The following is a 16,905-nucleotide window of genomic DNA, read 5'->3' as shown; positions in this document are numbered from 1 at the left end:
TAATGCTATTCAAATTTTCAAAACAATATTACGTGATAAATATTCCACTTTCGCAACAGAATAGTAGCGCTTACACGTGATCATAAGACAATAGCTACTGAAAAATTAAGATCTTCCAGTCCATATTTAACAAGTACCACGTCTAATGCATACACTGAAATTTTATTGTTCTCAATTGTTGCTACTAACAATAACAGTAAACAATGCCGAAAATAACCTCCATTGTTAAAATTCTAGAACAGATGCTCAATTGTTCAGAATCATAACAATGGAGTATGGTAGCTTATTGCATACATAACATTTTTCATTAGTGCAGATTACAGTTAGTGAATCTACGCTGGCAAAAGATTATTCATTGAAATATTTCATGTAATGTCCCGATTTTCGTGTAAATAGATGCAACATTTGACTCTTGATGGGTAGTTGTTGCGACGACCAACATATTCATTAAAAGTTGATCACAATTCTTGTTTTCGATGTTTCTTATATAAAATATATTTACGACGTCTTATTTTGTCAAGATAATATTTTGAAACGTCTTAAATGACGTTAATTCCTTAAAGGAAATCTAGTAAGCATAAATCAGTTGTGATTCTTAGCATTGCCATGGTAACGTCATCCGATATTCATATTAAAGATAGCATTTGTCTCATTACAAATTAATGAGAAGACATCAGTGATGTGAAATATCTGGACTTGATTACATTGTGCTTCTAGTGATTTCGTTCAGTGTTTATGTTAGTCTAACAGCGATAGAGGACGCTCCCGATGCCAGTTCCGAGTACTGCTCATATATGATATCTTTATATCCAGATATTACTCAGTCTTCTGCGTAAAATTTGTTTTGAGATCAATGACTTATCATAGCCAAGCAACTTAATATCCAAGGCGTTCGATCATCCGTAGCCAAGGAAGATCGAACGCAACAAGAATTTGAATTAATGTTTTTTCATACATAAAAATTAGTTCATTCTATTAATATGGAGGGATTCCCTGTTTTTTTTTTTTTTTTTTTCGTTCACTGAAAACTCTGTTAGGAAGAGGAGGGCGGAATAATTCCGCGACATTTTAAATTAATATTTTCCTAATCCAGTGAATTTTTCATTAAGGTTTTTTTTTTAAGCTGACGTGATTTTTTTAAATTTGTTTTTTATAGATAGGTAAGTTTTTTTTAGAGATGCTTCACATACGGATGCTCAACCGCAAATTTCATTTGAGTGTCTTAAATTTTATTAATTTATTTTTTCCCTTTTTTTTCGGTCTACTTAGTGCAGAAATTCTTATACTTGGAAAGATCCGATACATAAAAATATATAAATCTAAAATGTAACCATAAGAAATTGATGCAAACCACGTGACACTAAATAAAAAAAATCGAATCTGTAGTTTTATTTTCCTTTATACTAACGTATCAAATAATTAGATACATATATTGCATTCAACTGTTATTATATGACGTTCATATTTTGAACAATTCATAAGAGATTTTAATCCCCTTTAGGTTAACCCACGATCCCTTATCCCACCTTCCATTTCCCCCTTCCAAAAAAGTTAAAGGATTTATAAAGGTTATCAGATAAAAGACTCGAAGGGAATATTATGTACGTCACTGTTTACCATAAATTCTCCAAAAGGCTTGGAACACATGAAATGTCAAAACAAATAAAGTAAAACGATAATTAGCATAATATCCTGTAACCAGAGAATCCTATCGATGTTAGGATGTGCAGGGTTTCATTAGAAGAAGGTCCCACTTCATTCTCCTTGTCAGCTTCCACGGAAGATAATTTATATCGCACCCTCCCTTGCTCGGTATCACTTTATTCATATCGCGACATATAACACATCCAACTCACTTATGCTGATCTCATTATCTTCTCGACGATCTAGCATCTCCGCGGGCTGTAGCCGACAGCATCTATCTATCTATCTATCCGCATGCCGCTGTGGGAGACACCTACACGCCATTAGTAAAACCGTTTGGTGGCTAGGTCCCCGGGTCTTATTGATAATTAATAGTGAACCATACATTCTTATTACAACGGCACTGCCTGCTTGCTCTCCTTACCAACCATTACCTGATACCCACTATTTTATGTCATCTTGTTTTCCGCACTTTGCGGCCTAGCTTATGACCGAACTGGGTTTAGGAATGCACCAGATAACAAACACAGCTCTGGAGTTAACGGCTGAAAAATTCAGGCTAGGATAAATGGCATTTTAAACAATATTTCGAAGCATCTTTCAACTGTGCTGCTTGCCATTCACTTAAGTGCAATGTATGAACCATATAATGAAAAGTGAATGTGTATGCGGAGAATTAATTAGCCGTTAAAATAAGCCTATTAAAGGAAATAATTATAAAAAGAAGTTAAATTGACAAGACCTACAATTAAAGAGTAGCTGGTTGTTCTTATTTTTTTTTAAATGAGAGAAAGATCATCATAGTGGTTCCGAAGAAGAACGACATATCTGAAGAATATCACTCTTTCTTCATCGGAAGAAGAAGAAAGGGGATTAACTTATTTTGAAGACGACTCAAAATATGAATTCCCTGTAAAGAAGTGTAATGAATCATCTATCTTTTACGAAATCCAAAGAATAAGAAGAAATAATCTGCTTTATCGAAACGCCAGATTTGCTATTCCAGCAAGTAATGGAGTACATCAAGTCGTATCCTGTAATCACTATCTCCACTAGTTTCTCTCCAGAGGATATTCTTGGTTAATAAGAATCCACGTTCCATTTTTTCCCCATCCGCTACTTACAACTTACGCCATCTTTAATTTAGGCAAACTCATCGTACAGCTAATTTCTTTGGCTACACCATACGTATTCGAGAAACGAAGAAAAAGACTAATTTTCGCTGTTAGTTTCCCTTGTTATGCGGCCAAGTAGACAACATCCGTTGATACGGAGAACTAAGCGACATGCGTGAAAACTTGTAGATGCGTCTTTCGAGGTAGCGCACGTGGAATAGACTCCTCGCTCGCTGCATTTCTGTAGACAGCTGTGTTCCTTCTTTTGCAAACGGGATGATTTATTACTCTGTAATAAATTCATGCGGCCGAGTGACGCCAGGCGGCGCTGGTAGCGAAGAGAGAAACCACGTGATATTTTTAACAGCATCTTCTGCTGCTGATGTCCTCTTTATAGATGCACATAAATCATACCGGGAACAGTACCCTGAATTTAAATCCGAATTTAGATTTGAATCCTAGTTTTGATTTGAACTGAATGTAGAAATATGAAACGTATCATCTCTGCATCACACGACCAGTTCACAGTATAAGGTAAGCAATCTGGTAAACATGAAAGATTCCATACGTATTATTTTAAGTTTTCTCTGCAATAATCCCAGTATTATTTCCATTTCGTACCTTATGTTGATTTAATTAGTTTTTGTTAGCCACGTCTGTCTGTCCATATATCAAAATTCTTTTCCTGATAGATATTTAAATAACATTTAATATTTACACTGAAATTTTATGGCGAGTTTAGTTTTGATTTACATCGCACAACTTGCATGGACAAGCAGGCAAAAATTTAAATAATTATTTACTCATCTATGGCTAAATGAAATTGGATACATAAGTTAAAACGACTCCAGAGTTGGGACTTTGTCTCGCATTCATTTCTCTGCTTGTTCTTCACTTTCTTCATGGATTATCTGCAGAATTTCGGGGGTGGGGCAAAAGTAAGCAGAGCCTCCGTAGCTCAGTCAGTATAGATGCCCTTTGGTTGAAAGACCTGAGTTCGATTCCCGTCAGTGACGTGAGGAATATCTGGTCTCTTGCGACTAAAGGTGAGTTAGCCAGTTTCATACGGAGGTAGGGGATTTTTTCACCTGGAAACTAGGGTTTTTCGTCCTACAGAACAATCAAACCGGCCCCGTGAACACACATGCATTACATTCATGAATACGTCCCAGCCATATGCCGGTCCCGAGCCCGGATAAAATTGGGAGGGTTGGGGAAAGCAATGGTGAACTACCCTGTAAAAATCTCACCAGGAGTACTTTGTGGGTAATGCCTACAAAGTCACCTACGGTCGGAAAGGACTGAAAGGGAGAATCAGTAAATCATTAAAAACAACCAACAGATCTAGAAATTTCAAAAATGAATCTAATAACACTTAAAAATATTAATTTAATAGTTATTAAAATATATGCGTATACTGCATTAATGATTAAATATTTAGATATTGTTAATATAATGATAATAATATATCATAATTATGCCGGCCTGGTTGGCCGAGTGGATAGCGTATCTGCTCTCCAGCTAAAAGACTGCGGGTTCGAATCCCACCGTAGGCATGGATGATTGTGATTGTCTGTGGAAATACCAGTGGTGGTCGGCGGTAGATGGCGTTGGTGTAGTTGCGGTCGGTTGGTGATTGAATGGTTGAGACGGAGTTGCAGAGTAGGTGCTTTCTCTCGATGAGTCCTTGGACTCCCTGGAGGTGTCAAATAATAATAATTAATAGAAATGACGAATTTAGTTTCTCATCCTTCTATTCAAATAAAAATTCATTAAAAATTCTGAAAAATACATCAATATCCTACTTGCTATGAATAAAGCTACACCAGATAATTGTTATCTATTTGTGTTAATAACAAACCAAATAATTTCATGACAGATGCCATATTAGTCCTAGACAGAAATTATAGAAATACGAATTGAATCTATAATATGAAAATCTGTCCAGAACTTGTTTTTCCAATGCCATATGTTGGTATCAAGTGATTCTATTAATACGACACTTATGATACAAAAACGAAATTTCTTTCAAGAAAAAATACTGTTAGTGCCATCTATCGGAGATATAGTAAATTCACCTGTTTATAGATAAATTCTGGTTGGGGTTTAGTGGAAGTAGTGTTATTTCAAACTTTCTGATGATCCCGATCATCTGACTTTCATCAAGCTATTAAGCGAAAGTGTACGGCTTAGTTTTTTTATATAAAATATAATGCATAAACTTGATTTTTAATTAAATAGGAATCAAGTTGAACTCTGTCTTCTAATTAGGCGATAAACTTTAATGAGCTCTTTAGAGACGTGAAATGAGAAATGCTACATATTATTTAAGTAATCCTAAACCAGCATCCGGCTTTTACGAGATTCTACATTCTTAAAGAGGTAGAAAGTTAACTTTTTCCCTCCCTCCCTCCCTCTCGTCTGTCTGTCCATCTTTAATCTTTACGACCACCCTCATTAAACTCGTATCTTTGTGCAGTACATCATGCAGTGATTGCCTACAAGAAAGACAGAGATAAGGAGGGAAGGCGTACATCCGGGACAGCTAACTTACATCAAAATGTGCTGTGTAAACAAGCAAAATTTATTGGCCATTCCCGACTTGTCAGTACTCTAGAGGAACTACACCTTTTCAGGAAGTTTACGAGAAGCTAATGGCTAGCTATCTGTAAGTGGCTTGACAACATGTTTATTCCCTACCACGTCACTAGTTGAGAAAATGGTGGGTAGTTTACAGTGGCATATATCACGCGCGCTGCCTCCATAACCCCTTTTGTCGTTTAGCAAATACAACTTGGCAGCCAACACATCAAAATAGGTCTCCTGAGCCCCGATGAAAAGAATAGGAACAACAAAGATTAAGTTGGTGTCCTGGGAACTGCATTTCCGTGCAAGTTTCCGTCTTGAGACAGCGTATGAGTTCTTCCCCTTTCCTATCTTTCAACCACTCGTTTTCACACAGAAGCCTTGTTGGTTCCATACTCCGGGCCCCCTCGCTATGTGTATTAAAAGACAATCTTGATATTGCAACCGACTCGGAAGTGCAGTCTATTTCATTGAAATGGTCATTTATGACAAGAGTTGATTGTCGGTAGTGTCAAGCCACATATAATAATGAGAATCGTTAAAATAAAATGTCACCGACGAGTAAACGCCTCGGATATCACGAATACAGTTTCAGGGATGGTACTGGCGGAGGTTAATAATCACCCGTAAATTCATACCCGCTAGCAGCAGTGAAATTGCGAAACAATAGAGAAAAGAGGAATTTGTTTAGTTTATTATCTCTAGAATCATTTTAATGCGCCTTTAAAACAGAATTACTTATGTTTGTGGTAACGTAAGTATTTATATTTTTCTGTATTCTGTAGAGATTCTAGTTATGAAGTTATATTCTGTTTGCTTATTTCTTTGAACTAAAAAAAAATAATAAACCAGTTATCTCGAGATTCATAAATCGAAACTTTATCTAAAAATGACAAGTACAGAGTTCTGAAACAAGTTCCTGTTTTCAATGAATAAATTATAAGAAAAAAAATAAAATAAATATAGATGTGTTTGTGTTGAAGTGTAAGAAATATAGTGAACTCGCAATTCTCACTGAACCAATTCTGTTATTTAAGCGCATATTGAGTTTCAAAGCAAGCGAAAGAATTTTTACGAAATGGCATCCATGTTTTTTTATCTACCAAAACAATTTCATTGCACGCTTTCATTCTCATGTGAATTTAATATAAAAACCATCTGATCTACGTGCTGCGTGCTACAAGTTTCTATTGTTGTAGTAGTTTTATGTAATTCACTTAGCACGTGCTTAAATAATGGATTATTAATACTTTAATAATACTGCAGGTAATTCATTTGTGCCAGGTACGTTTACGAAGTATTACTGATCTAGTTACAGAAATTGGTATTATGATAATTGTTTATAAGAAACTCTGTACTTGTTTCGATTTCAGATATGTATATTTATCCATTTTACTGTTACCTAGGAATAGTTAGTAAAAATTGACTTAAGCTATTCTCCTTTGAGATATGATGCATATTAGTAAATCATTTTAATGTAGCTTATTTTTTATGCATTGCAAACAATCTAATTGTGGACTTCTTTACTTTGAAGGATTACCTAAACAACTAAAAAAAGAGTTCAGCTATTTTTCCTGTTAATGCATGAATGTTTCTTAAGTCGATTATCTCTTTTGTCTTCTTTATGAGATTTCATTTGTTCTTGTTCAGTTTACAGGATTTCTCCTTTCGATTTCCTTCTTATATTTTATATATGAAGGAACTGTAAGTACATTAAATATCGCGTATCACCGACAAAAGAATTTTGTTTGGAACAAATTGTTGTGATGTGGTGATAAAAGACGTCGCCATTTCTGAATTCACATTCATAGTAAAATACTAGAACAAAGAAACCAATAGAAGAACAAACTGATTACAAAACGAAAACTTAAAAGAAAAGAATAACGATTGAGGAATAAAATGTAAAACGAAAACTAAAAGAAGATCGAATTTATGCTAAGAACCAAACACTAAAAGAAAAACAATTTGATTGATGAACAAACATCTTAAGGAAGGGTAGTTGATTGTAGAATGGCAAAAACATGAAAGAATAGCGAAGTTATTAATTCATTTATTTATTATTAATTTATTAGTTATTAATTAACGAGGAATAGGGTTAACCACCCTATCCCACCTCCTTTAAAGGTAAAAGAGGAGGATTAAGAAAGAAGTACAACAGCAAAAACTTGAAAGAATAGCACAAGTACTGTAGAATAGCGAGGTTATTGTAGAATAGAAAGCAAAAAAGAATAGAGAAGTTATTAAAAACAGCAAATGCATGAAGAATGGCAAATGTATTGTAGACAGCAAACATATGAAGAATAACGAAAGTTATTGTAGAAGAGCAAATGCATGAAGAATAGGAAATTATTGTAGAATAGCAAAATCAAGAAAGAATAGGGAAGTTATTGTAGAATAGCAGAAGCAAGAATAGCGTAGTTATTGTAGAATCAAAGTTTCTGATAACTTTCTAGAACCTTTGTAGAAAGGAAAGTGAATTTATCACCAAACAATAATCTACAAGATGTATAAAATATTTGCAGATTAGCAGGATCACTGCAGAAACACGTCACTGTAAAGCACATCGAACGTAGATTACACCAGTAAAATGGTTTTTGTCTGTGGTCATCAAGATAAAATAAAAGATATAAGGATTTTAAATGTATGGATGCATTTGTGATGGTAGTTTGCCATACTATCAATGGTATATCGAGAATGGAAGTATTGCTAGTAAAAAGGTATGGGGAGAGAGAGAGAGAGAGAGAAGAGAAAAGTTGCAGAAACAAATAAATTTAAACAAAATGCTTCAAGGAACAATCGCATATCTAGTTGAACTAAGTTCCTATCCTTAGACTGTCACTGTTGTAGGGTGTTGTTCCGCTGTCGTCTTAGGCTAATTTTACCATTATATGTTGAAATATTCGTGTGACGATAAGATTTTAGTGGAAAACGGTCACTCATTCTTTTGTAATGCCCCGTTATCTGCACCATTACCGACGAAGAGGGTTGTTTCAGTAGAAAAGGACCAAGATTTATGTATGTAAAACAGATAGCGAGGTGGGGTTTTTTTCTTCCATACTCAAGCGAGTATGTCCTGTGTGAATGTCTTTGGTGTCAAAGACTGTTAAATAGAAGGTGCAGAGGGACGATAAGAAGGATGCGGCGTCATTAATTATCTCTTCCTGACATCCAGCACAGTCATTAAAGAGGTAATATAGAAGCTGTAGCTGTCTGTGTCTCTTCCAATCCTTCTTGTGTGAATGAACAAATTCTTGCTGAAGAATATATCGAGTATAATGGTTTTCTTTCATTGCTGCTGACACATTGACATTGCCCATGTGACAATGGTGGAAGGAGTCATTCCTTTTATACGGATCTCGGCTTCCCCCTCGTACCAAAAAGTCGATAAGTTTCTGTTTGATGGGTAAATGGTCCATGTCGTATCTCTATGGAAAAGTCGTAAATATTCTCTGCCTCTTCTTAATTACCTCTTCATTTATTTCGCATCCGACTTCTGTTACTGAAAAAAAATGGAATATTTTCGGCAAGCTAATTATCGTCTTGGGTTTGCTGTGGTGCCAACAACTCGCTTACATTAAAAAAATTGTCTGAAAGTTCAATTCCTTGAGACTTTTGTTCTAAGTTCTTGCAAAGTTCGCTTAATTAACAGTACCAAATTCAAACTTTCTTTTCATTTTTTTTAAACTGTGTTATTTACATTTGCGGCTGGTAAAACTGGGAAACCAGAGTGTCCCCGAAGTAAAACTACACGATGGAGTACACTAATGACTAATTCATTCAGAATGGAAAGGATTTTAAGAGAGTCAATTAAATGACGCAAATATTGAGGTGATTTCTAAACTTGTATTTAAAACCAAATACGTTTTGTTATCCATCTTAGCGTGCTTATTTGTTGAAGGAATTCTTATAAAAGATCTTATAAATTCTTTTAATAAACTTAGAACGAAAGTTAATGCCTTTTCTTCTGAATAATCAAGACGATTATCCTTGATTTGAAACTCGGTTTGGCCAGAATCCAAGTCATTTAGCCCGCTGAGTCTTTTGACAGTCGGAAGCTGATAGCATTTCGCTATGTAATATGAATTTGCAAAACTTATAGACTACGTCGGAGAAAGTAATGAGAAAGAAACTTGATACCTACGAAAAAAAAATCTGATTCGTAAAATCCATTCAAAATGATACTCTGGGGTTCCTTAGTCTGTACACGCCCATACACTGAAGACAAAAATGCCAACACTGTAAATTAACATATCTAATAATCATACTTTTCATATAAAATGTTATATTTATTTATTCGTATAGGGTTTCCCCCCTTCTTTTTCTCCTGCCTCCCTTTAGAAGGGCGGGTTGAACCCTCTTAATGAGGGATTAAGTGTATGTATTTTTGATTGTAGATCCGTGTGCTTTCACGGGACCGGTTTGCCTGTTCTGAGGGACGGAAAACCCAGGTTTTCGGGTGAATAAACCCCCTACTTCCCTCCGTATGAGACCGACTAACTCACCTTTAGTAAAGAGACCAGTTAAAGGTTCCTCACGTCACGGACGGGAATCGAACCCAGGACCAAACGGCTTCGCCCCTGTACCAACTGAGCTACGGAGGCTCTAATGTTCTCTTAATTACCAATGATAGAAATCACATGAAAGAGAATCTCCAAGATTTCAAGGGTTTGATTTTGCATTTCATTTCAGAATATATGGAATGGACTTCAGCAAAGAATTCGAAATAATTTGATAGTTTTAGATAAATGTTATGAGGAGAGAGTAAGTGATATAATATTCACTCTTATAATTGATGTACGGTTGATTCGTTTACCTACTTAGAAATATACGGTTATGTTGCCATAGTGATTATTATTGCTACTTGTCATTGTTGATTGTTCATTTTTATGACAATTAATATAAAATAATTGTTGATTATTGACAATTAATATCAATGCGTGATTGTTAAGAAATTAATTTGATGACAGATAATGCAGTTAGTTCTATTAATGCCTTGATGATGTGGTTTTATTTATGCAAAATGAAAAGTGCTTGCATTGCAACTATACAGATTATCGTAAAAATTTAGCTGGAATCGTTTTTGACACAAAACATAATAGTCCAATTATACAGCGAAAAAGATTAAAAATATTCTTAACATTTCACAACGCTTGTCGATAACAATATAATTAAAACGAAAATAAAAGAGAATTTTTTAAACCCAGGAACTAGTTGAACAATAAAAATGATTGCGTTACAACTTAGCCATGTGACTAAATAAACAAAAGCTCCGAACCTTAACAGACTTATAATTGTTTCAATACAATACAGTCAGAAACAGTTCAGAGGTGGATTTTCGATTGTCGATATTTCTTTGTTTTCGCAAGGACTTATCATGTCCGGGACAGATTTACTTCATTCAAAGAACTCTATCGAGTGGATGGTAGATTTAAAAAATCCCATGAGGGTGCTAAAAATAATTATTTGTTTTATTAAATTCCGATCATTTCTTTGACCTGTCTACTGATAAAAACGAATTTTAGGCGATTATGTGAAAATAAAATAATAAATATGATTATAAACAGAAACCAACCTGGAATTAAAAGAATAACAAAATGAATATAAAATAAATTGAAATTTGTATTCAAAGCTAATAACGTAAGAACCCTGTAATAAATGCTACAATGGATAATTTTCTTAGTACGAACTCTTATCATATCTTTTACTTAAAAGAATTCTGTGACATTGATGCGAAGGTTGTTATGTGTGTGGCGCATTTAACGTGACAGTCTACATAAAGACATAAGTAATTAGCGCGTGTCACGAATGTTGTTTTCGGAAGAAGAGCAAGTGTTATCATTGTTAACATAATGACATGTGCGACTTTGTAGTGCATTTGTATAGATGGTGCTGGGGTTTTAATAATTAGCATTTTTTATTTATTATGTTACAATTATTGTAACAATAAGTCGTTAGTGTGTTTAGATCTTGGAGTTCTTGGCGTTGCTGATACAGGTTATAAATAATAATACTAATAGGTTGTATAGTTTGTATAGAAATGTATAATTTTGTGGCAATGTAGTTTCTGACTACCATAATGCTAGACCGCCAGTTGAAAAACCTATCGGTTCTATTTCAGTCCGACTAGAGAAACATTTTTAGGCTTTCTTTTTCTGCCAGTTCAATATTAGTTTTTCTTTCACAACTAGGAGTTTTCCCCCTTCTGGAAACTTGGGTTTTAACCCGGCATCCTGTAAAAATCAATAGAGCTCACACTATTACAGAGACCACAATACGAGCATTAGGATTTGGTTTAGGAACACAAGATGGCATCAGTTGTCTTCCACTCTCTGTCTCTTTCTCTCTTCGATATGTTGAAAATCATGAAATAGCCATGAACTCTATTAGTGACAGCTGAGGTTGGATACTGGCTGATCATCGCTTTACAAAAGTTAACTAGTTATTATTTTATAATATTTTAGTCCCAACTTATGAATCTATCTTATTTAATAATAACAATAATAATAATTCAAGTGTAATTCATTATGTTTGAATTTTGTCTCCTGCAACGCTAGATCGATCATACCCTCGAAAATAAATAACAGAAGAAGAAAGCCACTCTTTTTATAGATTAATATAGATTTATTTACTAGTTAAAACAGAAAGGAAATCGATCGGTAGATTAAATTCTTAAAATGTCTATCACCACATTTGAAATACTCTTTCATTGTCTCGAATTTTCTTTCCTTTTATCTTTTTACATGCTCCAGCAACCACCGCTGGGATAATAAAATGCAAATCTGACAAACTAATGCCATGCTTTTCTTGACATAGGAAAAAAAAAAAACGTGATTTTCAATGCGGGTGTTTCACATAACTTAAGCAGCTTTTCCACCATCTAAGAAAGAAGAAAATGCTACGTAGTTAAGGATATAGCCTAGTACTTCTTTAACTAAAGTTGCAATTTCTGACCAGACGACGAAAGAGAATGCACAAGTAGTAAATTAAATTAATTTGTCATTACAAACCTTTTAGCATGGAGGGAGGGTGGAAACGGGGAGAGAGATGACAGCGGCATAGATTATGCTTTATATCTTAGCCGTTTCGGAGAAATTTCTCATACTCCAAGAAGTTAATTTTCATAATACGGCGTGTTACTTTTTAACAGCTTCTCATTATAGACACAGAAAGAGGCTGCGTTTTTTTTGTTTTTTTTTTAATATTAAAATGTCTTTGAAGTGCTTTTAGCGCAAATTTCCATTTTCGTAGTTCGTTCTTGGATTTCCCATTGAGCGAAGGCAGAATTGCGTCTTCGGAACCATTACGAGTGACAGAAAGTGTCAAGACACACACAGTCTCGTTATTAACGTATCGTAGAAATCTCGTCACACCGAAGCAAAGACATTTTGACACTCTTTTGCCAAGTTTGCTAGGTAAATGTAGCTAGCAGGTGATTAAGTTACGTCTTTCTGTTGTCTATCACACAGATCGAACGATGGACGTATAATTCTCTTAGCGACACTCTGTCACAGCCTAACCTTATTTTACTTTTCAGACCTTTCAAAATGGCATCGCATCGAACACTAATGCAGACAGACCAAAGCAAATAACAGCTGAATATCCCCTGTAAAAATACGTTCACTGCAATGCACAAATGTATATATCGGCAAGAACTGTACGAATTATTCATCAAAATCAAGTTTTGTTAACCACTGACTGATAATTATATATGATTGACATTATTGCCAGTGTGTGTAGGGGGAGGACATAATAGATAGATTAAATGCTGTAGATACGGAGAAGAATAAAAACATAATGAGTTGCTTTAGTGAACACAATCGCTTGAAATTCAACAGAAAATCCCAATTCCCTCTGTGCAACATTGCTTCTAGTTTGAGAGTGGTGCCGTGAGCAATATAGTTTGAAAGAAAAGAATGATCTTTGTTTGATAATACGCAAAAAAAAATCAGTTTTTCTTCTTTTTCTTTACATTTTACCAAGCGCGTATAAATAGACTTACGATCGTAATAAGTTCTTCTACTGAACTATTCTCTAGAAATATTAGCTCGTTTTTTACACCTTTACGAGTTTCTTTTCTTTTGAGATACTGCAATAGTTGGAGACTAATCTTCAGCATTTTTAGTAAGAGCTTTTTTTTTTTTCATATTGTAATTGAAGAAGGTTAAGTAAATATCTACTTAATTTACTGTAAAAAAGTTTCCCCGTTGCATAGCTGTGTCATGAGGAAAAGCACTCTTTACAGGGGTAACTGTAGAATTTGTGATGGAGTTTTACCATAACTGTTGCAACATTAATTTAATATATTATTTCTATTTGTTTATTATTATGCATGTGTTTTATTATATTATGAATCCGTACATTTTCACACAGTAGAGAAAACCAAAACAAAAAAAAAGCTTTGGAATATTCCTAAAAGACCTCATTGTTATTGCGCTTAAAATACAATAATTATGAGATGTTTCTAACAGTTTTCCAAAACAACACAATTTTTAGTGATATTTAGAGTATTTTTTTTAAATTTAAAATCTGCTGCTTCAAAAACACAAATCGAATCATTCATCACTAGAAAAATTACGTCATCATTTTCCGGCAGAAACAGCACGTGCATAAAACATCCTATTCTGTAAACTCCTGTTAGGTTATTTACCTCTCCGATAATATAGAGGGTGTTTTTGTGTAGGAAATTGCCCTAGAAATAACCCAAGAAATGGCTATAAAGGAGGAATTATGGGACCCGTCCTGAGCAGTAATTTAGATGGCTGTTGCATCGAGGAGGGCTAATCACTTCTCAAATTTCCTCGCAATTCACGAGCCCCTCAGTACGTGCATGGTTTGTGTTTTCTGTTTTGTCAGACACAAGATGCTTGTTTTTATCCTTATTGATTTCTCTCGCTGGGTGAATTACGACACGGCATAGACCGTTTGTGCGCACACTCGTGTAATCTTCACCAAGCATGTAGAGCCCACACGAAAATATTCTTTATTTATCTTCAGTTTCTGCTCCGGCGACAGCATAAGAGAAACGTTATTCATAACTTCCTTCATTTAAAAAAAAAAAAAAACGTATCTGCAGAACGCTATCATGCATATAATTAACTTGCACGAGTCTTTCATAAATAAAACATTCGTAGCTGTTACCTGTCTACGTACATTCTGTGTATAGTAGTTTTGGTATTAAATTCTGTATTAAAAGAAACATAGAAATGGTGTTTGATAAAGGTTCTTTTAAATTAAATAGAAATATTAAAAAAAAAAGGCTGGGAACGACGAATTCAGAGATGGGGTCCTATTTGCGTAATTATTTCTCTTTCTCTCTCTCTCTCTCTCTTCTGTGTGTGTGTGTGTGTGTTCTTACTTGAAGAGAAGTTAGATCTTTTTTCCTACTTGAGAAGTTGCAACCCATTTTTTAGTGTGCGTATGCACGCTGGATATTATTCTGTAGTCTTTTCTGTTGGCTATTTTTAATTAAAAAAAAGAAGTTGCATTCTTACCGTTTCCTAGTTGCAACAAAAGTTGCATATTGTTCTCTACTTGGAAGAAAAAAGTTGCGTATTGTTTTCTAGTTGCATAAAGTTGCATATTATTTACTAGTTGATCCGTTTTAGTTGCATAAAGATACATATTGTATTCTAGTTCCCTTTTTAGTTGCATCACCTTTTTTTGGTTGCAGAGAAGTTACATCCTCTTTCTTACTTGAGAAATTGCCGTTTTTTAGTTCATTTAAAAAATGTGATTAAATTAATATACTTTGAGATATAATATTCTAATTTCCATAAAATAAAATGAATATTTCGGAATGATAACCTTAAGAGGTTTTACTTTTAACTAATTGCATTCATTTAGCGAATTAGGTTGGTGAGGATAGCTAATAAATCCTAGAGATTCTCGTCAGGTTATTCCGAGACCTCTGAAGAGTAGTGAGCACAATTATTAGATGTACGCATTTTTGATTTAATTTCCGAGAGAATATTAAGAAATTATCCTTGGTTATTAAGAGTGTTACGGCGAGCTAATAAATGTCTGAGCGTTGCTCATTTCTGTACAAACCAAGCGGTTCCTTTTCTACAGGCTAATAATGAAATTCCCAAGTGAATTAAGAATCAGGCTAACTCCTAGGTTAATTAGAGAAGGCTAATTAAGACGTTCTCATGGTGTCTCACTTCGGCCGTAAGATAATTAAGAATTCCTCTGGTTTCTTTGTTTCGATAACACTTATAATTAAGACACTTGCAGGTTTGGTAATGCGTTAAAACACGTACCTAATTCCCTTCTTTATAAGAAAGAAAAAAAATAATATTTTATTACACTTCTTATTATAATAATGTTTCCAATGCGGATCGCAAACCGAATTTCTTCTTTAACTATCGCGTTCACCTCACCATTTTCAAATTCTTTAATTTAGTTGAATAAGAGTATATCTTTCCCTAATGACGCTACAGAGATTGTAAGAATCTATCGCTATGTGTAACGATGTTGTACTCTGCTGCTAGCTGTCTCGCCAGGGCCATAAAGGTGGCATCCAACCTTCCATACTAAACTACAATTTCCATGGTTTTCTGCTTCCAAAGTCATTCATTCATTGCCTTTAAAGCAGTGTTACCATTTACCGCATTTTGTTATTCTACCCACTACCACGTGCAATGACGTTGTAGATTTTTCTCCAGCCAGCCAGCCAGACGATTCCTCAGTTTCTGCGTTATTCACTAGATGCTGTTTACTAGCCACGCATGCGCAAACATCCACTAAGCATTTTCTCTAGTTGACTATTCAATTTTTCAGCTGCGTCTAAAGGCCATGAAATAGAATAACTGATGCCATATTTTTCTTTATGCTAGCGACACTGTCTTGCACTTCGTTAGAAGATTTTTACCCGACTGTTGTTTTACATTCTTCGTAGCAGCACAAGCTTCTTATTTCCATTCAAGTGCTTGCAGAATATATGAAACAAAACAGCGGGTTGTTTAGATGAATTCTTTTATCTTGATCTATGCACTGACGAATGTTAAAGAAATACAGTTTTTTAACAAAATAAATTGCGATTGTGTTATATTTATCCGCGTTTAATATATACTTTTTTAATTAATGACGAATAATTTATATTTTATTTTTAATTGATTCGTATTTTTCTGAATTTTATTATTTTTTTATAACACATTTATTCCACATATTTCTTTATATCCATTTTATAGAGATTTTGTTTTTATTTATATATGATTTAGCTACATATAATTTAAGCTATAATATAATATTTAATTTTTAACTATTTTATATACTTTTTATTTATTTATAATTTTGGGTCCGTCATTCCAAATATTAGTTAGGGGTCATAAACAAGATTTCAACCCAGGCCTTCGAAACCAACTGAGCTACAGACTCTCTACTTTCTATTATATTATAATTTTACATGAGCCAGGATCTTCTGTTTGAAACTTTTACTGTATATCCTATCATTCAAATTTATTTCATTCGACATAAATTTATTTTGTTAGTTCAATACGACTTTTAGGATTTTTTTTTTCTCCAGATAAGTAGCGAAAATATATTTTTTCTTATTAGGGTG

At 34.2% G+C, this 16,905-nt stretch overlaps 1 protein-coding gene across 5 annotated transcripts in view; it reads left to right on the top strand.

The window, feature by feature from the left end:
• Nucleotides 1–16,905, top strand: part of LOC150096226 (solute carrier family 35 member F1-like) — a 593,479-nt gene that overhangs the window by 262,124 nt on the left and 314,450 nt on the right. Inside the window, exon 1 of one of the 5 annotated variants that reach the window (XM_090409171.1) lies at nt 5,489–6,099. The exons of the other annotated variants lie outside the window; for them this stretch is intronic. Coding sequence (XP_090265297.1) covers nt 6,086–6,099 — 14 coding nt within the window. The 5' untranslated portion in view covers nt 5,489–6,085. Of the gene's footprint in view, nt 1–5,488; nt 6,100–16,905 lie in introns of those variants that run through there. 5 annotated transcript variants of the gene reach the window in all.

This window comes from Typopeltis vanoorti, chromosome 19, assembly GCF_054136105.1.
Source record: "Typopeltis vanoorti isolate ZY-2024b chromosome 19, IOZ_Tvanoo_1.0, whole genome shotgun sequence".
Taxonomy (NCBI): Eukaryota; Metazoa; Arthropoda; class Arachnida; order Uropygi; family Thelyphonidae; genus Typopeltis; species Typopeltis vanoorti.
The sequence above is the reverse complement of the archived record's forward strand: the minus strand, read 5'-3'. Positions and strand labels throughout refer to the sequence as shown.